This window comes from Belonocnema kinseyi, chromosome 3 (assembly GCF_010883055.1).
Source record: "Belonocnema kinseyi isolate 2016_QV_RU_SX_M_011 chromosome 3, B_treatae_v1, whole genome shotgun sequence".
Classification (NCBI taxonomy): Eukaryota; Metazoa; Arthropoda; class Insecta; order Hymenoptera; family Cynipidae; genus Belonocnema; species Belonocnema kinseyi.
In genome coordinates this window covers 27,937,012-27,964,494 of record NC_046659.1, presented here as the reverse complement: position 1 = coordinate 27,964,494, position 27,483 = coordinate 27,937,012, and the positions used below count along the sequence as shown (strand labels likewise).

General features: G+C 31.3%; 1 protein-coding gene across 8 annotated transcripts in view; it reads left to right on the top strand.

Annotated features, from left to right (window-relative positions):
• The window catches only part of LOC117169269 (nuclear transcription factor Y subunit alpha), a 170,645-nt gene that overhangs the window by 118,679 nt on the left and 24,483 nt on the right, over nucleotides 1-27,483 (top strand). For 4 of the 8 annotated variants that reach the window (XM_033355560.1, XM_033355559.1, XM_033355558.1 and 1 more), the window contains 4 exons: nucleotides 6,434-6,737; nucleotides 6,835-6,968; nucleotides 7,235-7,408; nucleotides 7,486-7,577. In XM_033355560.1, coding sequence (XP_033211451.1) covers nucleotides 6,440-6,737; nucleotides 6,835-6,968; nucleotides 7,235-7,408; nucleotides 7,486-7,577 — 698 coding nt within the window. In that variant the 5' untranslated portion in view covers nucleotides 6,434-6,439. Of the gene's footprint in view, nucleotides 1-4,854; nucleotides 4,981-6,433; nucleotides 6,738-6,834; nucleotides 6,969-7,234; nucleotides 7,409-7,485; nucleotides 7,578-27,483 lie in introns of all 8 variants that reach the window. The other 4 variants (XM_033355555.1, XM_033355557.1, XM_033355556.1 and 1 more) reach the window with 2 other exon arrangements.

Genomic DNA, 27,483 nt, shown 5'->3' with positions numbered 1-27,483 from the left:
CCCCCCCCCCCCAAATCCAACACCCTTCAATATGCATACGACCTGCCTGGGAGCCCAAAGAATATGTATGCAAAATTTGGTTCCAATTGTCAAAAACTGTGGATTTACATAAGAATCATCCATTTTAGGCCACTTGATTTGACGTATATAGATATAGAGTCAATGCTATTTTGCATTAATTATTAAACAAAAGCTACTATCAATTAGATACTTGCAAATTATCCTAGTGACATTTCTAATTTCGACAGAAATTAAAAAAGTTATATGCTTTTCAACATTTTGGAAATTTTCAAAAAATTGAAAAAAAATTTTTCCCCGTAGATTAAGACACGTAGATACTAACAAGATTGATAAATTATCTTGATAAACGTTTTCCATTGGACAAGAATTGAAAATGTTCTAGATCAATTAATGAAAGTTGAGTTGCCTTAGAACTCATGTTTGAACAAACAGACTCAAAGCCTACGGTTAAATGTCTCTATTTACTAAATTAAAAAAAAAACAAATGTGTTTTTTTAGTAACATTCTATTAAAAACCATACTTAGTTTTTTGATGCTGTTCAAATTTTTCTACACTCTTTATTTTTTAAAGGAAATTCTCTATTACCTAATTATCGAGCGCGAAGCGTGAGTGTCGCAATGAAAATGTAATCGCCAAAGCCGCAGGTGTTTTTAGACCCTTCTTTAAAAGCGAATGGAAAAAAATTCAGTTCCAATTTATGAATGTTATTCCTACGAAACTTAAATCACAGTTGTCGATTTCAGTTACAATATTTGTAATATTTAAAAAATGTAGCAGAAGTGCACGCACTAAGCTTACGAAAACAAGCACAACGCGCGAGAGCGTACCCGCGCTCCCTCGGCACCATCAAACTTTGCGCGATGCACCGCGTGCACTAAGAATGTGCCGCGCAGCAGGCATATTTTTTTGTATCGATTAGATAAATGTTGCTGAAAATATGTAAAATATAATTAATTTGTGTAAATGTGGCTTCGTGATTCTTGATAAAAAGGCAAGTGTCAATAAATTTAGTGTTTAAACTTCAAATGATTTATTTAACATTAAATACGCAAATCTTTTAACCTTTAACATATTTAGAGATTTACGTTTACACTGAAGGTCATGTGACGAGAGGGTCACGTGACCAAACCTGGTCTTTAATTTTTCTTTCCCAACTTACGTCTGAACGAAATGAGGTATCGCTATGAAAGTTTGGGAAATGAAATAGGAGGTAATAAAGTCCATTTCTCTGCTTCGTTCCGGTGGAAATTTTGAGAAAATATATTTTTTGAATAAAATACCAGTCGAAGTTCTCTTTCCCAACTTACGTCCACACGGAATCAGATATCGTGATAAAAATTTGGCACGATAAATAGAAGGCATCCAAGAATGTGTCTCTGGTCCTAAATAATTATAATAGTGAAACAAATTTTTTTTAAATTATTATTTTGGAGAAATACCGACCGTGCTGGGTCAAACCCTGCAAGCAATTTGCAATGCTGTCAATGCGCTATTTATGAGGTTTACATTTATCAAAGTGGAGCAAACAACAAAAATCGCTCACGAACATTATTCACAAATAATGCAAAAACTAATGTTTGCACTTAAAATGCAAATAAACATATTTGGTCTGACATACGTATCAGTCTGGTATCACCTGTGTCAAAGCAGCACTAGCGCAGTGACTAGACAACTTCGAACTTCTAGGGGTCTGTGGGTAAAACAGATTGCATGATTACCGTCAGAGAAAGTTAAAAGTCAAACTCTGCTGTAAAACCTAAATGTGTCCGTCGATAATCATTATTTGCATAAATAAACTTTTTTCTTCCTCCAACTCTTTACGAGGCCACAAACGATTATTTAATATTTATTAACATTTCCCGAAAAAAATTTCCCGTTATTTAAGCTCTCGAACGTTTGAGTGGCTTGAAAATTTCGAGAACTCAGCATTTCGAGCATACCCAAGCTCGCCTCGACTCGACGCGAAAACTAAACAAGTCGACTCGACTCTTAAGTTCCGAGTTTTTTGCACACCCTTAATTATTCTTTTATCATATTCAGTTATCTGCACCTACTCCTTTCTATCATCCTGTCTTGTGCAGCCTATCTTTACGGCGGGTTCATGTATTCGTCTTTTGGTCTTATGCTCAAGTGTTGGTTTTGTTTTATGGTTCGTATCGGACAAAGGTCTGGCAGTATTATACACACAATAATTGATAGTCCAGAGGTCGGATTCTTCGGAAAAATATCCATTTCAGCCAGATCTCTAGGCTTGAGAGAAACCTGGGCATTGATGTTTCTCCGGGTCATAAAGCATCGCTCTTGCTCTATCGGATGCCTGCCCGCGGATGGTCTTAGTGTCGCCTCTCTTTCTCTGTTTCCTTGCCAGCGTATGAATGTGTGGCACCAGTATCGACTAAAATTCGAAATAAACTACCTTCGAACTTTGTCATTAGATGAAAAGGTGTTTCTTTTATTTCATCTTTATCCGAATTTAAAAATTCTGGCGTTTCGGTATTAGTTGATAACATTCCTGGTTGTAATACCCGCCCCTCCATTCTCCCTGCTTGTATGCGTAATATGGGCATTCTATTTTAAAATATCCTGCTAAGCGACTAAGATAACAATTTAAATTTATTATGTCCTCATTATTTTTTGGATTTGAGTCTTGTTTTTTGTCAAAATTAAAACTTGTTTTGTCTTGAGAGTCTCTGTTAGTATTATTACCCAGTTTTCTATTTTTACTTCCAAAGATCGATTTTTGTTCGTTATTATTATTGCCTGGATTATTTTACGTTTTTTTCTGCAGAAAATTTAATCATTGGGCTACTTTGACCCTGATTTGAGCCCAACGTCATTTGGTTAAACATTGGTAACATCTGGTAGTCTAGAATTTTGTTGCTATTGGTTTGGTAAAGGTGGGAATAGAAATTCAAATGGTGAAAATGGAAATCGAGTTTTGTATGGTTTTTTACCCTGATTATTTTGGTTTTTAGTTTCTGTTTTGGATATCCTTTTTACAATTTTTATTTTCCCTTGAATCTTTATTATTCTCTGAATTATCTTTATCCCCGTTACTATGGTTACGCTTCTGTTCGTTTTTGTCTTCGATTTTAGCTTCGGTATTTTGTAAAACTTGCCCTCGATTTTTTTATTTGGCTAGTTCAGTTTCCCATTCTTTACCTAAATCTTCTAGTTGCTCAAAGGTTTCGAAGTCGTTACTTTAATGTACATTTTATATTCTATTCTTAGGTTCTCATACGTTCTGCACAATACCCATTCCAGGCTTTTTCTAGAGTAAAGTTTCATTAAAGTTTTCGAATTTCCGTTAAATATTAGTGGATGTCTTGATTTCTTTTTTGGTTACAGAATGTTTTTTCTAATTTCGTCTGAAAGTCTTTCGTCGATATAGACATTTTAAAAATGTTCGTAAAAATCTGATAATGTTCTCCAATAATTTTTATTTGTTGCGGGACTATCATCTTTATTATTGCGAAATTTAATCGGCCAATTGCTCATGATTTGAAATGGCGTTTGTATCCTTATGGAAGGGAAATAAGTAGCTGGAATTGTTTGGTTATTTTGATAATTATCGTATTCGTAATCTGAATCTGAATTGTTAATGTTTATTCGCGAACGTCTATTTGACCTGTTGTTTGTTGTCGAGAGTCTACGTGTTCTGTTTTGATTTGAGTTATTCCTGTCTTCTAATGGTTCCCTTTCGTCGGTATCTCGTAATTTAAAATTATTATCTCTTAATCTGCTACGGGTTTCAATGTCATTGTGAGAAATTTGTCAAGGTTCTTTTCATTCTGTTTTAAAGGAACTATTATATTTCGGGTCTAGTCCGATTCCTAAACTGTTTACCCTTTCTTCTCTTTCTTTAAAAAATATTTCCTTTTGTCTGTTCTTAAATTTATTGAACTCTACACTTTCTAAAACTTCGTCGGTTTCTAAAATGAACCAGGTGTTGTTTTCCAAAAAGGAATCGCCATCGCATGTTTCGATATTTTGTTGGGGACGGTTTTCTGACCCGTCTTTTTTTCTAAATGAACAATTACGTTTCTTCCCTTCCTTAGGTTATGTCTTTCTAACAACCCATCTGACTGTATTAATTCCAATTTTTAACATAAAAAAAAAGTTAGATATCTAAAATCATCGAAACTACTGTGATTTTTTGTAAATTTGTAAACGGTACCTACTAAACCACCTGTCCAGACCGCCCAAAAAGATAACTATACACGTGAATACACCACTCAAGTCAGTACCCAGCTCTGTAGTCACCTATACTTCCGAAGTACATACGATCAAGATCGAGATAGCCTCTCTGCTTGTCATTTATGATCGTATTCTTATTTCAATTTCAGAAAGGATATTTTAAAGCCTTCAAACCATTTAAACGAGCTAAAACAATATGTTTTAGGCTGTCAACTATGAAATTTAAAAAATCTATTTCTAAATTTTAATGCGAAAGCTTAACAAAGGACCCTTGAGTGTCGGCTACTCTATTGAGATAGCTCCTTTGCTTGTTATTTATGATCGAATTCTTATTACAATTTAAGCCTAACTGCTTGTTATTTATGATCGTATTTTTATTTCAATTTCGGAAAGGAAATTTTAAAGCCTTCAAAATATTTAAACGAGCTACGTGGACCTTTAAATATATGTACATGAGTGCCTGCGCAGAATTTCTTGGAGTTTCTCAGAGCCTTGAGAAACTTCAGCATATACTCTGAGATTTCTATTGGTAGGGTAATTTCCAAGGCATGTTAACTATTCCCGAATTTTTTGTTTTTTTTTTGACCTAATTCTATCTTCTTATTTAAATTTAAACCTGTTTTCCTGGATTTTAGAGCCCGGCCCATAGAAATCACCGAAACGGACAATTTTGTAAGTTTTTGAGATCTACCCCTGTTAGGCAGGCAAACCGCTATAGCTTTGCTCTCCCGGGGTTGCAATCTTGGTTCCACTTCTTGAAAGTAAGTTTGAGGTATATATTACAAATGTGTTAAGTCTGATTGCTCTAGAATAAAATGCAAGGTTGGCCGCAATGTCGTCCATTAACCGCCGTACTGTATTGAAATTTTTCAATTTTAAACATGTGTAAATAGAAATTCTTCAAATGGGATGGTTTTGAATATCAAAAGTGAAGTTTTCGATTCTGCATATTTAAAATAAAAAAATTCGAACTTGAATTATAAATGTTACATTATTTTTAATTCTAAAACTTAAAATTTGCATAATTCTTAATTGTAAATGGTTAAAATTAAAAACTCTTTAAGATCAAAGACTTCCAATTTAATGTTCTACAATTTTAAAGGCTTACAATTGAAAATGATTTAATTTGCAATTTCAAGTTCTTTAATGTTAAACATATATACATACATATCAGTTTTCAGAATATTAATACGAACGTTTCACGAATGTTCATAGTTGAAATTTGATAATTTATGAAAAGAATAACATTGTTTCCTTTTAAACTATCAAATTTGAATTGTTAACTTTTGATTATTTTCTCAGTTGTTTACATTTTGTTTTAAATCTGTGGATGCAATAATTGATTAACTGCTTTGAATTAAAGAAATGTTTCAACGTTTTTTTTTGTCATCGACAAAAAATGGAATAACAAAACATTGTAAATGTATTCTATTGTAGGGAAGAGTGGGGATTTTTGAGCCGGAGGAAGTTGTGGATTTCGATTTCCGCCATGTTGTAATTTGTAGGAATATTGTAACGACAGTCAAATGTTTCTCTTGACAGGAGCCTATTTTTCCATTAGAACTCGTCGCATCAACACGCGTTCATCGTGTTTTTTAACACGCCATTGCAAAAAATCAAACCGAAAGTTTTTTTACTCATTCGTGTTTGGTGTATTTTAAGTCCCGTTTTGCAGCAAATTCCAAGGATAAGATTGTGTAAAACATTCCTTGGTTAATTGGATTTCTTCACACACAAAAATTTGGATAAACATTCAGTGTGTCGATGGCAATGCGGATATTTTGAATGAGTCTGATGTGGGGCTTTATGTGCCACCAATAGTGGGGAGTTGTGATTATCACATTTTTTTACTTTTCTCAAGACGCTAGGGGGTTTAGGGCACTTCTTTCAGATATTTCTGAACTTTTATGATTTTTTAAAAATGTTTTGATTTTTAGTTCTTCATCTTCTGTAACTCTAGTAAAGATAAATCATTAAAATATGCTATTTTCCCCACAGTTTGACATGGCCATTAGTCAGTACTTGTATTTAGAGGTCCTCAAAAATACGAGTACTACTTCAAACATTTACAATCTACTAATATTTATTGTAGTTATGCCTCAAAAACAAAGTCCGGCTCGAAACTCCCCACTCACCCCTATTGTTTTGGTAATGTAAAAAAATATAGGTCTCTCTTTACAAGAATCATATTTCATTTGGCCTTTTTCCTTGTAGAAGTTAATGATGGATCAGCTTGGAGAGGGCCAAGCCGTCATGGTTGGAGGCGCAGGTGGTACAGTCCAAGTCGTACAAATGGGTCAAGGAGGCCAAGCGATGATGCTCCCACAAGCTATTCAAGTAGCGGCGCCAAATGGTCAAATTCAAGTTCTCCCGGTCTCGAGTTTGGCGGGTGCAGGGCAACAAATTGTTATACAGCAACCGCAAACCCCACAAATTATTCAAACTCCAGATGGACAGACTTACATCTATCAACCTGTTCAGCTTGAAGGACAAGTTCAACAGGCACAGCAGCCGACTGGTAAAGATTTTCAATTATTACTTGATCGCATTTATAGTACAATTTATACAAAAAGTTAACAAATCCTGTATTTTACAATGAGTTATGATTTTTATAGTAATAAACATCAACGGGAATCTGATGCAAATTGCTAGCTCCACAACCCAGGCGACAGCTTCGGCAGCCACATCGAATCCAGTGCAACCGATGTCGAGTCCAACAGCAACGACACAGGCAGGAAATATAGTCATGGTGATTACTATAAAAAAAGTCTCTTGCACTCGCATAGTCTGTGTATAATTTATACGGACTTGTAGTGATCATAGAGCAACAGCGATTAGCCTTTGCATGTCAGGCTTCTCACATCTTTGTATTGCTTAAGTTTATAAATAATTTGAGCAGTACGTTTTCTCACTAATAAGCGCGATCTGCAATTCTGCACAGTGATTTACACACTTATTTATTATTTTTAAATGATCAATTATCGTGATATTCATACATATATTCGGATTTTGAAGATGGTACCTGGAAACAGCGGACAACCTCAGTTTCAAAGAGTAGCATTACCTAACGCAGAATTTCTTGAAGAGGAGCCACTTTATGTTAATGCCAAGCAGTATAGGCGTATTTTGAAAAGGAGACAAGCACGGGCGAAGCTAGAAGCTGAGGGAAAGATACCTAAGGAACGGCCTGTACGTCAAATACCAATTTGATTTAATGTATTTTTGTGGCGTTAAATGTAATATTTTGCATTTTCAATATGTTTCAGAAATACCTTCATGAATCGAGACATCGACACGCTATGAACAGAATTCGAGGCGAAGGAGGCCGATTCCATTCTGGTCAAGTGAAGAAACGAAAGTAAGTTTTGAAAACTCCGTAAGTAACTTTCATGTATAATATGTACACCAAACTTTTAGTAAATCAAAAACAAAATACTTTTGAATGAAAATCAAGATTTTTCTGGAAAGTAATAACTACGAATTCTTTTTTTATAAACATGTTTCGGCTTTCTTAATATTTCAGGATGTTTTTTATAATCTGAAAACTACTAAATATTATAAAGCCCCACAAAAAAAAAACAAGTGTCTTAATCTAGAAATGAGACCTATCATTTCCTATGAGTTTTCACACGCTGATAACGAATCTGCAGGCCGTTTTATCTTGTAATCCTTAGTTTTCACATAAAAGCAAAAGTTGCAAATTTTTTGAAAAATTTTGTTTTTCGAATGACGTAATTTTTAAAAATTTTAAATAGGCAAGAATTATATTTTGGCATGTTTTGCGCTAAATTTTGCAGGACAACCATTTATTCAGTTCAATAACTGCAGGAAAATAATTGAAAATTCCTCTATGCCGGCGAAGGTGCGCTGCTCTGCAAGGGACGTTAGGCTGTGAGCATGAAGCTGTAGTGTGTCTGACGATGAGTTCATTAAATTAATAAATAGTTCTATAAAATTCAGCACAAAACACGTGAAACTATACTTCTTGCCTCTTTTTTGTGGGGCTGTGTTAGGAACTTAATCATAAAATATATGAAATAAAATTACTGCTGATAATTCTGCCGTTCCAACCAGAAAACTAGTAACTACATATTCACCAAAAATGAATTGCAAGTTCATCGTATTTCTAGTCTTGTTTAATATCGAACGGCGACTGAGTTAGATCCGACAATCTAAAATCAGTTATCTACTAGATCGCTTCCTTTTGCCGAAAAGCCGAACTAAAGTCATTCTTCTGATTTTTCGTAAGAATTTAAAGTTTTTAGTGTAATATGTTTGTATGTAAATTTATTGTTCTGAATTATAGTTATAAAAAATATCTATCTCAGTATTAAAAATTATTATTATTTAAAATTTCATTATTAAATTTAAAACAAGATTTTTCTATCTTGAATTTAAAACTATATCATAATTTTTATTTTAAAAAATATGAATAGCCTATTTAATTTAAAAAATTTACTTGCAAAGCAACCGTTAACAATTAAATAATAATTCTCTATAACATTTAAAAGGTTAATATATAAAGCTAATTTTTCCCTTTAATATAATTCTTAAATAAATATAAATTTCTGTACGTCTTTTTCGTTCTTAAGTTGACGTACCAGAGCGCCATTTTCAGAAAGAGAGGTTATGTCACGTGTTTCCATTATTTAAGAGTCCTTCTTAACCCTAGATCACTACTCTTATTTATTTTATGTATATCATACGATGACTTTGAAATATGTATTCAATTATACCACTTTACAGAAATGAGATTGCCTTATTAGTATATTTTTCTCACAATTCTTTGTTTGTTACGACAACTTTTGCTACCGTCGCAACCAGCTCACTTGTCGTAACTACAATTTCCCCACGCCCTACCGAAAGAAATCTCTGAGTTTTCTTTAGCGAAATAGCTTGGCCCATTTGAGTCTATAAACATAGTCGATTTGAAACAAAATAGTCTCGGAGATAGTTTGAGAGATTTGGGTCCTTTTCAAGATCCTTTTAGTGGTCGTTTTAAGAGTGGTGCGACGGTAATATGATGTTCCTTTTGTATTCGTCACGTACCGGGCGGGCAGATCTATTTACAGTAGTTGGTCGAGGCTAATCCGCTCTCCCTTTTTAAATTTCTCTTCAAATTATTAACACTTTTTTTTAATTGATGAATCTTCTCATTATACTTATTTATAATTATAACTTATATACTGATATACAATTTTCTAGTTGAATTCAAAAATGTTTTCTTTTTTGGTGTATCTCATTCCACTTACTAGAAACGTTCTTTCAATTCCAATTTTAAGCATTAAAAAAAAAAAAGATATCTCAAGTCATCAAAACCCATAAATTCCGAATTATTATGCTTTAGGCTGTTAACTATGAAATTAAAAAAATCTACTTCTAAATTTTAATCCGAAAGCTTAACAAAGGACCCTTGAGTGTCGGCTACTCTATTGAGATAGCCTCTCTGCTTGTCATTTATGATCGTATTCTTATTTCAATTTCGGAAAGGATATTTTAAAGCCTTCAGACCATTTAAACGAGCTGCCTGGACGTTTAAAAATATCTGCCTAAGAGCCTGCGGAGAATTTCTTTGAGATTCTTTGACCTAAAGAATTTTTAGTATATACTCAAAGATTCTTTTCGGTAGGGCGAATAAAGGGAAAAATTACATTCATCTTATTTTCTGAAAATTAAGCATTCATTTACCTTAAGAAAATTCCATTTCTGCTTAATTTTTGTTAGCTTGTATGCCACTTGTACAACACTGATCGATAGTAACTATCTCTGAAGATAATACAGATTCCTTTAAATTACGCGCAACATACAGTTCGTCCCACAAGACTGTGGCGCTTCTATCTGCAAATCAAATTATTGTAATTAAAAAAAGACTTTAGGGAAAAAGTACTTTTTAGATACTAATGCATAACTACCTAGTCAATTGTCAAATCTCCAGTATTGTCAATTATTGCTTGAAATCATTTGGGCATGCTTTCAACCAATCTTTCTGCATGCATTGGAGAAAATAATCGCCAGATTTCTCAAAGACGTCCTGATAACTGTTTGACAGTGAATACACATTTACCCTCAAGTTTCCTCTTCATAAAACTCCAAATATTTTCGGTTGAGTTGCATCAGGTGACTGCAGGCCAGTCTAAGGTCACTTTATCATTTTCGTCTTTCCACGCTGTTTGAGATAGCGTATATTTATGAAAAACGATTTTTCTATCAGTCTCTCTAATAGCTTATTTGTAAAAGCACCCGATCGCCAATCGTAAGTTCTGTAGTTCGGTTCCCAGTGGTAGAACGGTTGAAGTATTTAAGACAGACATGCCCAACCCGGGGAAATTTCCTGCGAGAACACATATTTCGACAGGAGCCGCGTCCCCTATCATTTCTCCTGGAATGGAGAACATTGGTGCCTTGTCGGAAAAAAAGGAAAGCATAGGAAAGACCACGTCGGAAAGATTCAGAACGAATTCGGAAAGGGTTCGGAAGGAGAATCGGAATGGGCTATGTGAACTTTGCTTCCGTTTCTTTCCGAACGTCGAGCTGTCCCACGAACCTTTCCGAGTCTTTCCGAATGTCCCAATCTTTGACTTCTTTCCAATCGTTTCCGAACGTCGCCGAATTTTTCCGATTTCTCTCCTAATATCGCCGGATGTTTCCGAATGACTCCCCACTTAACTCTCTCCGAAAGTATCCAATTTCTTTCCGAATCGAATAAAAAATATATATTCTCGTAATATTAATTTATTTTAACTTAAAAAGCATTTTAAATTGCAGTGATCCTATTGATTTCTGTTGACTCCAGCAAAGAAGTTTCCTCAAAATCTAGAAACAGGAAAATTTCATAACTCAGAAAGCCTATTTGACTTTAGTACATTATACGTAATCACTATAATAAGTCCTTGATCAAATTCCTTCTTTGTATTGTAAAAACAATCCACTATGAAATATAAATTACGTTGAGCTTGACTGAATGATGAAAAGCCATAAGAAACGTCACTATGGGAAATTAGGAATATCCGAAATTTGTTGTGATTTCAATCAAGAATCTTTGGAAAAGCTCTGACAGCATCTCGTGTCTGCTTGTCTTCAGCGCCATTTTGATCTCAGATTGTCGCTTACTTACTCACTCCCTAACTTCCAGTTGTGCGATCGATAAACCTAATCGATAAAAAGCATTCGATTTCACTAATACTCGACTGAACCAAAGGAAGTGAATGTCATTACATATTTTTTTAAATGTCTTTAGTCAGTGTCAACATTTTTCAATGATAATAAATTGTAGATCTCAGAAAAAAATAATCACATTAATTGCTTTTTGTTTTAAATGATCTTTGGTTCAAAATCGAGTTCAGTGTAATCGATTACCTGCTTCTACAAGTCGAAGTTAGGGCAAATTATATTTAATGAATAGCTTTAAATTTTTTTTAACATAAATATATGTAGAAAATAATAAAATAGTGATGAAATTTGCCTGTTTGTAGGTTATTTGTAAAACATTTTATACGACCATTTATTTTCAATAGAGAATAAATAAGAGTGAGACACACAAAGGAAAAAATTCAAAAATTGAAGTTAATCTGAGTAATTTTGTTGCAAGTTTAGTAATTTTGTAATGGAGTCATTCTTTTTTGGTTGAAAATTGAACTTTTTTGTTGAAAATTAATTTTTTCGTCGAAAAATGCATATATTTATCTGGAATTTGCATCGTTTTGGTTGACAATCACAACTGTTTGATTAAAAGTTGATCTGTTTAATCTTTTTTGTTTTAATATAACAAATCATAATTGAAAGTGAAAATACTTTATTAAACACTCTTTTTTTTTGTTCATGATCCATAATTTTAGTTACAAAATATTTTAAAAATAATTTATCTATATTTAATTACATTTTTCATATTTCATTATATTTATAAATTTATTCAATATTTATTAAAGAAATCGGAAACTTTCAGAAGGAACATTAACAGTGGGACACAGATGCAAATTCTGAATAAGCTATTGGGACACCGCGATGGCTTATTGGGAAAGAAATCGGAAAGGTTCAGAACGAAGTAAATACAGTGGGACAGTTCGGCAAAAGTTCGGAAACTTTCGGAAAGAGAAAGCGTTGGAAAGAAACGGAAGGAAAGTTCACATAAAAATCGAAAAGGATCGGAACGGTATTTTCTTTCCGACTCTTTCCGATTCTTCCGCTAGGGCTAATTACTCATTTTTAGGTTAGCCCTGAAGAACTGAACTGCAATGTTCACGAAACGTCAGCAAAATTCGTAGTTTTTTTACACTATTGGAACCCGAAATATCTCTTCTTATCACAATTATTGTACTCTTCTCAACAATATAAGCAGATTTTAAAATAATTTTTTATATTTATTAAGCGGATTTCGTCCTTAATCTAATTTCAAATAATGTTGAAATAGTGAGAAATCGAATTAATTATATTTTTTTTATTGTTGTCAACAAATTTCATTTTTTAAGAACTCTCAGAATGAAAAATTGTTAAAAGCCTAATTTACTTTTTTTTAAATTGCTTTGCTTGTCAATGATAATTTGGTGAAGTACATTTATATTTCACGATAAATGTGACTATAATAAACAAATCGTGTAGAAAATTTACTATTTCAACAGTTTTAAGGTGTTTGATAATTTTTTTTTAAACGCGCTTTGGTTGACTTCCCAATTGCAGTTTTGTAAGTGTAATGTTATTATATATAAAAAATTTGGGGGCGTCTTTTATCAGATAGAGAAAAAGAGAAGGAAGGAGAAAGTGGAATGGAGAAGGAAAAATTGTAAATAGGAGAGGAAGCAGTTCTAAGAAAATTGCAAATATTCTAAATAGTAGATAAGTAGTAGGTATTAGCCGCAGAGGCAGAGGTTTACAAGAAAAGGCAAAATCGAGGTAAAAAGAGAAAGGCTATGCATAACTTAGCCACAACATGATAAGCATGATCTGGGTGCCCCCCTCGGATGTGATCTACGTTGCAGGGACAAATCTCTACCCCTATAAGATTAATTTTCACCAAGTATCAACTCAAAAACCATTTTTTTACAAAAGTTATAAAACAATTTTGAAAAATAAAAAAAGAAAATTTTCTCGAAAACGGCTTCACTGATCCTAACGGTTAAAATATATTATAAAGGGTACTAGAAAGGCTCTGAACAAACTGAAGAACCAGTTCTGTTGTTGAACTAGTTTTTTCTCTCTTTTAAACTCTCGCTTTCGATTGCTCGTTCACTCGTTTGCTAACACCTCCCAAATTGCACTATCGACAAATAGAAAAAATATAGAAATAAGGATCTACATATGAAAGTTTATGTAAATAACAATAAATAGTAAAAATAAGTTTTTATAAAATATGTAGGCGTAAGTATTGTAAGTAATGCACGGAGGTCATTTAAACCCTTAGGTGACACATTATGAATAAAGACGAATCCTTTAATATGATTCCAATGTTGGACATTGCACAATGTTAAGCTTCTCAATTCATCGTTGCTTTATTTTTACATCTGAAATTTTTAAATTCAAAACTGATTATCAAAGATTTAATAAGAAAGTTCCAAACGTTTAATAGCGAAATCGTAGTAACATTTTTAATATAGTAAAATCTCGATATAACGTTCCCGCATATAACACATTCCTGTATTTACCGTTCCGTTCATCCAGTCTAATAGTCCCGTGTGCCATGCTGACTTTTTCCGCTTATAACGCTGCTTTCAGTCGGTCATTGAAACTTAAGCCTAGTAAAATTTAAAATTCGAAACCATCATATAGCAGCAAGTAACATAAAATTCTTAAGTACTAAGCTTACGTGCGCTTTGGAAAATTCGCTTTTTTTGGAACCAATATTGTCAGTTTTCGAACCGAATATTTCAAAAATACGAGAACCTCATCAGAGAGAAACTGAGAGGGAGTCCATTATTAGGCTACCACTACCGTATTCTGTCGACTCTGCAGGCCATTTCGAGAACCAGTATCTAAACTTTCGCCTCTTTACGTATATATGGATTCTCACACATACAGGCGCAACTCTTTGAGCCACAATGCCATATGTCGATTTTTGAGTGTGTTTTGATTTTCTTTTTATAAAGCAGTGTAATCGTATTTCTGAACTTTATAAATAGAGATATTGGGAACTTTGGTTTCGTAATATATCATTTTTTCTCAAACACTGTATCGAATTTTTATAATTTTTCTTGACACCAAGATCTGTTAAGAGGATATTTCTTCTTTTACACGATTTTAAGTTCAGAGGGCCAACTTTTAATTTGTTTAAATTTCAATTTACAAATACCCATGTTGAAAGTCTTAATTTGAAAGATGGCACGTACCCCCCTTTGTTAGGGTTCAAAAGTTTTGACCGCCCTTATTTCACATAATTTTTACCAACTACATTTTTCTTGTGAATTTAGTGAATTAGGTAGGGGAGGATTTGGTAAAATCGTACGGTTTGTCATGAATGAACGAAGTAGTTCAACTTTCAAAGAAAGAAAGATTTTCATTTTTTCAAAAAGCAGGTGAACTTAATTAAAAAGACGAATCAGAAAAAAAGAGTTCAATCCACAACTAAAACAGATTCATTTTCAACGAAAATGTTGAATTTTTTAACAAAAAATATTAATTTTCTACTAAAACAGACGAGTTTTGCGCAAATTACATAAATTTTCAACCAAATAGGTTAATTGAACAACTAAAAATGACCAATCAGTTGAATTTTCTAGCGAACAAATTTTCAAAGAGTTAGTTCAAATTTTAACCTAAAACGAAAATCTCAACGAAAAATGTAATAGTTAATATTTTAACTGCGAAATACTTTAATTTTAAATAAAAAAACAGTTAAATTTTCCAACGAGAAGATTAATTTTCTACTAAAAAAGACGGATTCTTAACAAAATACATCAATTTGCAACCAAATAGTTAAAGTTTCAACTATAAAGCAAACACATTTTCTACCAAAACCGGATAAGTTAAATTTTCATTTGAAAACAAATTAATGATCGCCCAAAAAGATTAATTTTCGACGAAAAAATGTAGTTGATATTTCAATCAAATGAACACAAAGTTTAGAACGTTCATATGGAGGCCGAAAAAAAATTTTTGACGTTTTTTTCTTTCTTGAAATTGTTTTTGGCAATCTAAAAACGCATTCCATGCATAAAATATTGCCAAATTTTTTATTTCTGGGTGAGTAACAGCCCGTAAAGTGATAACCGTAGATGCGACAGAAAAGTCGACTACAAAGTGGATAAAGTGAACATAGATTTAAGAGAGTAATAAGTCTAACCGTTCGGAATCAACACCAGACCAAATTTTTTGGTGTTGAGAAACCTCGCTCCGACCCCTAAGAACCACCCCTATGATAATCGATATTTGAAAATTCGAAAAATCGTCAAAAACAACCAATGGGTAATAAAAAGTTAGATTTTTAACGTCCTGTGAATTTCCCTCTTTTGTTCTCCCGACTAATGCTGGTGGCAACAATTCTTGTTCGGAAATCGAAAACCAACCCCTAACTGATAAGTTTAGAAAATTCTAGAAAATGTCCAATTCCGTTATTAATTTAGTTATACCATAATTAGAGGGATGCTTTTTATTAGTTTCGTAGGCTATCAAGTGATCATATGTGTATTAACTTCGAACTGTTTTAGTTGAGGATTGAACTTATTTTTTAATTCGTCTTTTTGATTAAGTTCGCCTGTTTTTCTTTAAAATGAAAATCTTTCTTTGTTTGAAAGTTGAACTACTTCGTTCATTCATGACAAACCGCATGATTTTATCAAATCCTCCCCTACCAAATTTACTAAATTTATAAGAAAAATATAGTTGGCAAAAATTATGTGAAATAAGGGCGGTCAAAACTTTTGAACCCTAACAAAAGGGGGTACGTGTTTCAGAATTTCAGAATAAGTTTTTGTAATGTGTACACAGCCCCTTGCTTGTCATGCATAAAAGTATAAAGCAAAACAAACATTTTTTAGATAAAATTTACATGAATTTAAAAAAAGTTCATGTTAGCTCACTACAAAATTTTTTATTAAAAAAAATCAATAGATATTTTAATTTTTAATCAAGCGTAACAACTTTTCAGCAATAGCAGAATTAGATTTTTTTAAAAATGGCATTTTGTCAAGGTGCCATCTTGCAAACTAAAACTTTCAACATGGGTATTTGTAAATTGCAATTTAAACAAATTAAAAGTTGGCCCTCTGAACTTAAAATCCTGTAAAAGAAGAAATATCATCTTAGCAGATCTTAGTATCAAGAAAAATTATAAAATTTTTATACAGTGTTTGAGAAAAAAATTATATTTCACGAAACGAAAGTTCCTTATATCTCTATTTATAAAGTTCAGAATCCGGAGACAGCGATAGAGACCGAAAATTGGAATAAACATGATTTACGTAGTACCAGTAAACACTAATAACCTGTAAAACATAAATATTTGGCAGAGAAAATATCGGCAGGTCGGAAAAAAATAACAATATAACCTGCAAACTGTCAAAATTGCGTGAGCAGTTTTACCATATTCGAACACAATTCTCACTTTTGGCTTCTGCAATTGTAATAACACTGGTTCTCGAAATGGCCTGCAGAGTCGACACTGTACGGTAGTGGTGTTGCCTTAATAATGGACTCCCTCTAAGTTTCTCTCTGACCTCATTGATCGCGTCGAATTCTTTTAAATATAATTATTTTATTTAGAAGTGGAGTTCAATGTAATGCCACGAAATTAATTTATACTTTAATATCTTTTATTTTTATACGGCATGGAAATTTGCAAAGAGTAATACAAAAAAGTTATCGAGAAGATATTCTTAGTTAATTATGTAAAAAAATGTTCGCATATTTGTTAAAAAAAAGCCAAGCTCTTAGTTGGTTTGTGAAAATTGCTTAAATAATAAGTGATTATTGTAAATTTGCAAAGTATCGTAGGAAAGAATGATTGGAAATACATTCTTATTTGCCTTCGTACACAAACTGTACATATTCCTTGAAAAATAGCCAATCTCTGAAATTGTGTATGAAAATTGTTCAAGTTATTAATATTTCTTGTAAATTTACAAAGCAACATAGAAAAGTGTCATCGGAAAGACATTCTTAATTGTGCTCGTACACAAATTGTACCTATTCCTTGAAGAATAGCCAAACTCTGAATATGTTAGTGAAAAATGTTTAAATAATTTACAATTGTTGTAAATTTGCAAAGAAGTGTAGGAAAGTGTTATTGGGGAGATATTATTTGTTGATTTTGTAAACAAATTCAGCCTATTCGCTGAAAAGGAGCCTGTCACTTAATATCTTTATGAAAATTGTTAAATAATAGATAATTGTTTTAAATTTACAAAGTATAGTTGGAAAGGGTTATTGCAAATGCATTCTTTGCTGATTCCCTAAACAAATTTAACATATTCGTTGAAAAATAGCCAAGCTCCTAATTTGTTTATGAAAATTGTTTAAATAATTAATAATTCTTTGAAATATGCAAAGCCTTGCAGAAAAAGAATATATCTGAAAGAAAAAGAAAATTAATTTCTATGTATTCATAACTTTCCATTATTTATTATTATACTGAAAATTGCAATAAAAAAAACTTATAGTTAAAATTGTAATTTTTTTATTTACTTCAAAGGTATTCGAATATTCTCTTTAATTAAAAAAAAGAGCACAGAATGGATTCATGAGATTTTTTAATGTTAAATTCATTTTTCAAAAAACAAAAATGAACCCCAGAAGAATTCTAGACGATGAAGTAACTTATCAGTATAACTATTCTCGTCGATAATGTTAACAAATGAGCTGAAAATCGCAATTCGGAGGCACTTGTATCTACGAGTTGGACTTGCTCATGAAACGACTCATACGCAGTAGAATATGTGAAATAATAGTGAAAGGAATTTCATTCCTTAAAAAGAGAAAATCTGTTAGCGGACAAAATTTGCATCACAATTTCAAAACTAAATGTTATATTTTTTAATTAAAAAATTTCACGAAAGTTCTCAGAAGGCTAGTTCTAAAATTTGTTTTTAATATTGCTTCTTATAAGAATACCGCATAACTTTTCTTTAAAACTCTGTCACTTTTTCCCATCATTCAGTTCGTACTTATCCACCTCGTACTGGTTAGTTTCCTCCATATGTAGAAGATTTTTCAGTATATTTTCACAAAAACCCATGAGAATCTGAACTTTATTTGCTAAACACGTTTATTTTTAATTTTTAAATAAGATCTAAGTATTAACCTCGTACGATATCATGAAATCTGTAAAAAATAATGCAACTGAGTACAAAAATTGATTTTTTTTTAATTTTTCCATTTTAGAGAATCTAACGCTTACAATAGTCAAAAATGCAATTAAGGTCTAAAAGTTGTCTGTAAATTTGCAAAAAGGACGTTAAATCTCCTATAGTTCATGAGGTATAAAATTCGAGATTCCTTTTTCAATTTAAAAAACATCTCTGTTTTGATTTTTTGAGAAATATCTTTTCTAAAACAAAACAAATATCTGACAAAAATCTCATCATGTTTTAACCGTATTTTAAATAATGAGCTAAAATTTTATCTTTTTAATTATGATATTCAGTTTAGAATGTTTAATTCGAAATTCTTTCACTTTAAAAATGTTTCATTTTAATTATTAAGCGTACATTTTTAATTACAGAATTTGAAAATGCAGTCTTAATGATTCAAATAATTAAAAATGAGAAAAGTTTGAAATTGATGGTTTAGAATTAAAAATATTTTTAGTCGATCAACTGTGCATATGAATAAATTAATGATTTTTTAAACTGAACTGTACTTATTCTTCATTCATAATGTGTCCCCTAAGGGTTTACATGATTTCCATTCCTTACCATTTTTCCGCCAACATATTTTTATAAAATATTATCCTTACTATTTACAGTTACTTACAACTATTTACACAAAATCTTATATCTATATCCTTATTTCTATGTCCAGCGTACTTATTCTATTACATAACCATTACAGACAATCTTTAAGCTACTAATATAAGCGACTTCACTTTCCCTTTCCTGCATTTTCTGTTCTGTTCCTTTTCCTAATACATCCCCTCCCTTACCTAATTTTCCAATCTAAATCTTGCTATTGTGGCCACCTTCTCTCTCACTATCCCTTTTCTAAATACTTTGGTACTCCTTCATTTTTGATCATATACCATTTATTGTATTTCGATTCCTCAATTATCCCCCATCTTTCTATTAATTAGCTTTCCCCCTCCTTTTTTCTAAATCTTTATATTTTACTCTATTCCTGTCTTCAATGCCTCTTGCATTAAAAAAACTCGCTCCTTTCCTCTTCCTATCTCATTAATTATATTGCCCTCCCTCTTCTCTATTCTAATTCCATCAAACACTTTCTCTCTAACGCCCCTCCCCTTTCCTCCCTCTGCTTCGTCTCGAATTTCCATGCCCTCTTTCTCGCTATAGTATTGAATTTATCCTTTTGCACTTCTTCTCTCCCCATGCATCCTGGCGTCCTACAATCTACCCCTAGTGTCCACCTTATACACCTTTCTTGTAAACTCTCAACATCTTTTCTTTCTATCCATCCCCATATCTTTGCTCCATAACCTAATATCGGCCATACCAGCGTATCAAATAACCACATTTTACTTCTCCGGTTTTTTAAAACATTCTTTTTCCTATGCCCCATATCTGTTTCATTACCCTTGCTGCTTTTTTTAAATTTTATCTTATATGAGCTCTATGATCTCCATTCGTTTGCAAGATATATCCCAAATATTTAAACTCTTTTACTTCTTCTGATTTTATTCCCTTACATCTCCCCTTCATTATTTTTTTCTGTCCCATCTTTGGACCTCTGCTTTCAAAATTTTGATATTTAAAATATTTCATACTAAATTACAAATTAAACCAATGTAAGTGAAAATTTTCTGATCACTGAGCGTTCTAAATATTTAATTAAAACATTTCCAACAGCGATTTCGAGTTCAAACGTTCATTAATATATGTAAAAATGACAAGCCTTCTAGGAACTGTTTTATAAATAAAGCATTTGAAATTGTACAATATGGATTCAGGAGCCTTTAACTTTGTTTAATTTAAAATTATGCTTTTTGAAATCTACGTATGAAAAATATACATTTTTAATTCTGTTTCGATATGATTTAAACTAGTAAAAATTCAGACTTCAAAAATAGCATTTTAAAATTCGGGTTCCTAAACTGCTTAGATTTAAACTTAATAATTTCTTAATTTTCGCGTTTCAAACTTTAAGTTTAAAACAATTCGTAAATTAAAAATTAAACTCTTATTCTTTGATATGCTAAAATTGGATATAAAGACAAAAAATTAACTTTTTTTCAGACTATTCAATAAAAAATTTCACCAAAATTACAGAAATATGTGGCCATTAGTCACAATGTTTCAGGAAGGAGAGAATATAAAAAATTTCTGTGCTTATGGAAGGATAACCATTTGTTGTGATAAATTCCGCACGCATTCAATTCAATTTTGATCCTAATGAAACCTGAATGAATTTAATACTAAACAATTAATAATTTCAAACCTTTAAAATAAAAATATTTGTAAACCAAATTATTTGAAATATTCAAAATTTAATATTTTAAATATTCAAAAGTATAGTTTTCAAGCATTTTAAATCAAACTTATTTATAAATTCAAAATTGTTATACTGCAAGAAACTTAAAAGGATTGAATAAGTTTTCTACTAAAAATTTAAAAAGTTACCTGTAATTTATTTAGTCTGCGTTTCAAAATATTGATGCCATCCGACCTTCTATAATGTTTCCAATCGTTTTCAATTGGGTATCCATTATTCTGAGTTAGGGGTTAAGTTTTGACTACAACATTTTGATTTTGCCTTAATTATTCACAAGCGGTTTTTTATTCCTTCAAACAAACAAATTTCAAAAATATGAATTTTAAAAGAAGTAAATAAACGTTTTACAATAATATACCGGCTAAATCAAATTGCCTACTTGATAATCATACTACATCACTGTGACATAGTTAAAGGCTATGATTTTTACATGTTGTTAATCCATATACTTTTAATTTTTCATTCGGTATACCCCCTAAACATTATATTTTTTGTACTTAAAAGATTTATTAAATTACTAAAAATTTAATATCTAAGCAATAAACACGTGCGCGGCATGTGTGTTACAAACTAAAACTGCAGAGGGCGTATTGCAGGCAAGTGCATTTACTCAATTCAATCCGATTGGGGACAATTGAAACAATTAGCAACAATTTGAATCGATTCAACTTTTGATTACTCTTAATCTTTATTAATCGTGTCCAATCGATTATTTCTAGGGGGGTTGTCTTAATGAAATGAATTGCCTAACTTTCTCATAAAATTAGTTCTTCAACAATAAACTGACGAGCTGAATCGTTTTTAGATTGATTAATTGAAACAAGATATCTATTGCCAAGGTCTTTCACATTTTGCACTTTAACGTTAGTCATCACATCACACCTAAGTGCACCACAAATTTCGAATACTAAAATAACCTGAAATTTAAAAAACATGAGCATACTAATGTATTAAACTGCATATAAAGAACCCTACATGAATTGTGTGCAAATATATAAAGAACTTGATGAATTTGAATACTAACCTTTGAGGCCAAATATATATAGTCTAATGCTGTGTTCATAAATTTCATAATGTCATCCCATTTCAAAACTAATGATTTTCTTTGTCTGTAACCTTTCGAATTTTGCTTCATTATACTTTTTGAATTAGCTGATATCAATGTTTTCTCTTGTCTTCAGCGTTTTTTTCAACATTGACCATATACTACATTAAGTAGGAGGTTTTAGCTTCCCACTTAGGTTTCTAAAATAAACAACTAAATTGTTTTCTTCTTCATTTGACAGAGAAATTTTATTTTCCAGCTGCCACGTTTTGTATGTTTCGTAAACGAACGTATATCTGTCGGCAGACTTATTTGACAATAATTTTGTTTGTATTATTAACTGGGCCTCAGCATCAAAATCACGTTCTTCTGTTGTCGTTATTTAATCTGCACCCATATTCAATGTATCACAAGTTTCAGGTTAAATCCAAAAGTAACGGAGCAGCAGCAACAATATTTCACAAGCTTGTAGGGGTTACCACAACATAAAAAAAGGCTCATAAAGTAGAATACGCAATCTGATTGTTATAATTAATATTATAACATACACATATATTACTAAATTCACAAAACTTCACGAAAGTTCAACATACTTGCATGACAGACAACCGATACACGAGTATCCAAATGAAAATGGCGTTTGTACGAGTTGCTACTGCTATACCCTGTTCACCGAGAGAATGAAATCGGCCGCGCAGTTTTTTCTTAAGGGAGGTGCCGAAAAATTTTTTTCTTTGGTGTCCTCCTAGAAATATTTGATTGAACACGATTAATAACGATTAAGAGAAATCAAAAGTTGAATCAGTTTAAATTGTTGTTCATTGTGTCAATTGCTTCCAATTGGTTTGAATTGAGTAAATGCACTTGCCTGCAATACGCCCTCTCCAGTTCTCGTTTGTAACACACATTACGTGCACGTGTTTATTGGTTAGATATTAAATTTTTAGTTTAACAAAAGTTTTAAGTACAAAAAAATATAATGTTTAGGTGGTATAACGAATGAAAAGTCAAAAGTATATGGGTTAACAACATGTAAAAATCATACCATTTGACGATGTGACAGTCGTATAGTATGATTATCAAGTAGGCAGTCTGATTTAGCGGGTATATTATTATAAAACGTTTATCTACTTCTTTTTAAATTCATATTGTTGAAAGTTATTTGACGAAGTAAAAAGCTGCTTGTAAATAATTAAAGCAAAATCAAAATGCTGCAGTAAAAACTTAACCTCTCAATTAGAATAATGGATACCCAATTGAAAACGATTGGAAACATTATAGAAGGTAGGATGGAGCCAATATTTTCAAACTCAGACTAAATAAATTACAGGTAACTCATTAAATTTTTAGTAGAAAAACTTATCCGATCCTTTTAAGTTTCTTAAAATATAAAAATTTTGATTTTATAAAAAAGTTTAATTTAAAATTCTTGAAAATGTATAGTTTTAAATATTTAAAATATTAAATTTTGAATATTTCAAATAATTTAGTTTTCACTGCCTAATCATGACATATTTTTATTTTAAAGGTTGGAAATTATTAATTGCATAGTATTAGATTCATTTAGGTTTCATTAGGTTCAAAATTGAATTGAATATGTGCGGAATTCATCAAAACAAATGGTTTTCCTTCCATAAGCACAGACATTTTTGATATTCTCTCCTTCCAGAAACATTGTGATCAATGGCCACATATTTCTGTAATTTTAATCAAATTTTTTATTTAATAGCCTGAAAACAAGTTTATTTTTGGTCTTTATATCCACCTGTCATTTTCATAATTTCATCAAATCTTATGTAACCGCACGAACGTTTTTCGACGTTTTTCGACATTTTAGCATATCAAATGATAAGAGTTTAATTTTAAATTTATGAATTGTTTTAAACTTTGAGTTTGAAATGTTAAAATTAAGAAATTATTAACTTTATATATAAGCAGCTTTGAAGCCTGGATTTTAAAATACTATTTTTGAATTCTACATTTTTACTAATTGAAATCAAATCGATACAAGATAAAAATGTACATTTTTGACACTTAAATTTCATATGGCATAATTTTTAATTAAACAATGTTAAGGGCTTCTGAATCCATATTTATTATTTCTAATGCTTTATTTATAAAAAGTTTCTAGAAAGCTTGTAATTTTTTCACATAATAATGAACATTTGAACTCAAAATCGCTCTTTTAACTGTTCTAATTAAATATCTAGAACGCTCAGTGATCAGAAAAATTCCACTTCAATTGGTTTAATTTGCAATTTAGTCGTAAATACTTTAGAAAACAAAATTTTTCAGCTTCAAAAACTTAAACTTTGAATCTTATTGACTGGTGTACATTTTTTTTAAGCAGGAAATTATTCCAGATTTTTTATTCGGTTTTAGTGGCTTCCTGGTGAATAATAGAAAAACTTGGTTTTACGTCAATCACTAGTGGTAAAATGGAAGTCATGATCTAAGGATTACCGAATATAACATCACCGACATTGTTGTAAATTCACTGTTCAAATTAGAAAGAATTTTGTCCATAATTTTTCTGACAAAAAATATTTTATCTCTAATATTAATTTTTAAATAATAAAATAATACTTTAATCGATTTTTCACGTTTCTGAATTATTCGCTTACTTTTTTAAAAATCCTAACCGATTTTAAAACATCTAAACATTTATAAAAATGTTCACTAAAATAAACAATCCAAGAGTGCATAATGAAAAATAACAATTTTGCTTCATTATAACAAAATCAACTTTTTTACTTTTATCGTGTATCTGATTTTATATTTTTAACAAAAGTGCTGTCATCACCTGGCAAATTCCAAGTACCCGATTAGAAACAATTGGAAATGCAAAATGCCCAATCGTTGCCAATCGTTTTGGCACAATTAAGAAACACGATTCGGAGCGATTAAGATATTATATTGTTTCTTATTGATCTTATTGATTATTTCTAGAAGGGTGTATAGTCAATCGCTGTTGAAGGGAAACACAATGTTTTTAAACAGACTGACCCAATGCTCTCTGAAATTTTTTATAACCTTCGTTAAGGCCAACACTAAACTTATGTCAGCGGGGGTCCTACCCCTACATTGCCCTTTCTTTGACAAGCTGCGTGCAGAGAACGAAATTTCGTCTTTTCGGAATTTCGTTCTCTCGTTCAACAGAGTATAGCAGCAAATATATTAGAGAGGGCGCGCGTGTATCTTTACCGATGCGTAAATCTTAGGCTACAGGGCAAGATACCCCCCCCCCCCTCTCCCCCAAATAAAAAAGCACATTTTTAATTGTGATTGTTACTTTTTAGCCATTTTCGTCGTCTTTTTCATTCAAAAATATTTACTAATGTACAGTTTGAATATATACCATGACTTTTCTAATGATTTTCAAATGTAAATTATTTAGAAAATTATTTATACCCAAAAAATGAAAAAAATAAACGTATTTTCTGATTGAAATTTCATTGTTTGTCATTGCTTGGAGTACTAAATTTTTCTAAAAGCATTATGTAATTATTTAAATAATTATTTATTGTCTTTTCATAATGTCGAAAAATTGAGCTAGAGATATCAACTTTCTTTTTAAATTAGTATCATATGCTATGTTTTGTTGAACAATAACATATTTTGCATACATTTCTTTTAATGTTTAATAAATTTTTATTAGTTTAAACAATTTATAATTGCTCAAGCAGTTTTTGTGTCGATAGCTAAAAAAATTAAATAACATAGAACACATAAAATTATGTTTCTGACTGTATAGTGTATAGAAAGAATACATTTACTACTTTTTAATTGCGTAAACAAATATAATCTGTTTAAATAATTACTTTTCCAAAAATACTTCTAAAATCGTAATTAATTATATGTATTCTATTCTATTTAATTGTTTTATTTATCTAAAAATAACTGCTTGAGCAAATAAAATTGGTTTTAACAAATATAAATTTGTTAAAAATTAGAACAAATGTATCAAAATTATTATTATTATTATTATTATTATTATTCAACAAAAAGTAACATAGCATACCAATCTGAAAAAAGTGAACATCTCTGGCTCAATTTTTAGAAATTTTGAAAATAAACAGTAATTAAATGTTTAAATAATTACATAATGTTTTTAGAAAAATTTACTATCAAAAATGACAAAGTATTGCATTTCAATCACAAAATACGATTATTTTTTACATTTTGGGGCAATAAATAATTGTTTACATAATTTTAATTTGTTTAAACAATTGTAAATTGTTTAAAAAGTTATGGTAAATATTGAAATTGCCCATTAATAGTTATTTTTATGAAAAAGACGACGGAAATTGCTAAAAAGTAACAATAATAGGTAAAAATGTGGTTTTTTTATTTTTGGATCATATTTGGGGCGCTGCGGGGAGGGTGGGGATGGGTTTGAAATGAAAGTTATTAGTGTGGTTTTATTGCAAGGACACTCCTCTTAAACCCCTAAAAAACATTTTAAAACTTTTTTAACGCTGCAAAAAAACTATTGCAATTACTCCGTGGCGTTCTAAAGGTAAATTTAACATAGAATCCGAATTGCAACAAGTTAAATGCCCATCTTGCTGTTTTTTTTTGTTTTGACTTTTTTTTGCATGATACGGAAGTGATACTATGTAGATACTATAATAGTACGCTGTAGCGTATCCTTTCCGTTTATTCGGTCCGCCTGGAAAAGATACAAGAAATTCGGAAATCTAGAACTCCAAAGATACGACTGTGAAAGACACTCCCACTTCTGCGACGCTTAGATTTCGAGGGCAATGCGTGAGAACGAACACAGGCCTACTACGCTCCCGTACATGGAATATTCAAGGCAGCGAGCACTCGCGCGCGCCTGACTCAAATAGGTCAGGGTATCCTGGAAAAAATTCTGCTCGCACCTTTACAGTCGGGATGCTCGTATCTGCGGAGCACTCGCATCTTTAGGGTTCGAGTGTAATTAATGATTTAAAATTAATAGTCATATATTTCTCAATATTAAGTAATTGTTCTTTTTCTGAATTAAAAAATTAAAAATCGAATGGTTTTAAAATGTAATAGTTTAGACTAAAACAATATTTGAAATTTAATTGAAGCCTTTAATTATAAATATACTATTTTGAAGTTATTTTGAAATTAAGAATCGTTTATAAAGTTTCAATCGAGTGTTTACATTTGTCGAAATAATAATACTTTCAAATTTAAATAGCTTAAGGGCATTTGATACTTCGTCGTGTGGTCAATCGGGTACAGTTCCCCCGCCTTTTTTTCCCACAAAAATAAAAATGTTTAAAAACTGAATTCGGAGATGCTATAAAATATCATAACGTTTGGAAGTAACGCTCGGGAGAATTGTAACACACATAACCTCAAAATATACACACACATTGTTAGCCATACCAAAATTTGTTAGAAAAAAAGAACAAAATATTTCTTATCCTAGGAAAAAAGCCGGGGGAATCTAACACTGAAAAACATCGATACTAATTCCTAAGCGCTATGAAAATCAATCACATTTTTCTAAATTAAAACTTTTTAGAATTAAATCACAAAACAAGTGTGTGGGGACGTCCGTTAGCATGTTCGCTATAATTTCTCAAATTTTTAAGACAAAATATTTATTATTCTAGAAAAAAAGCCGGGGTTT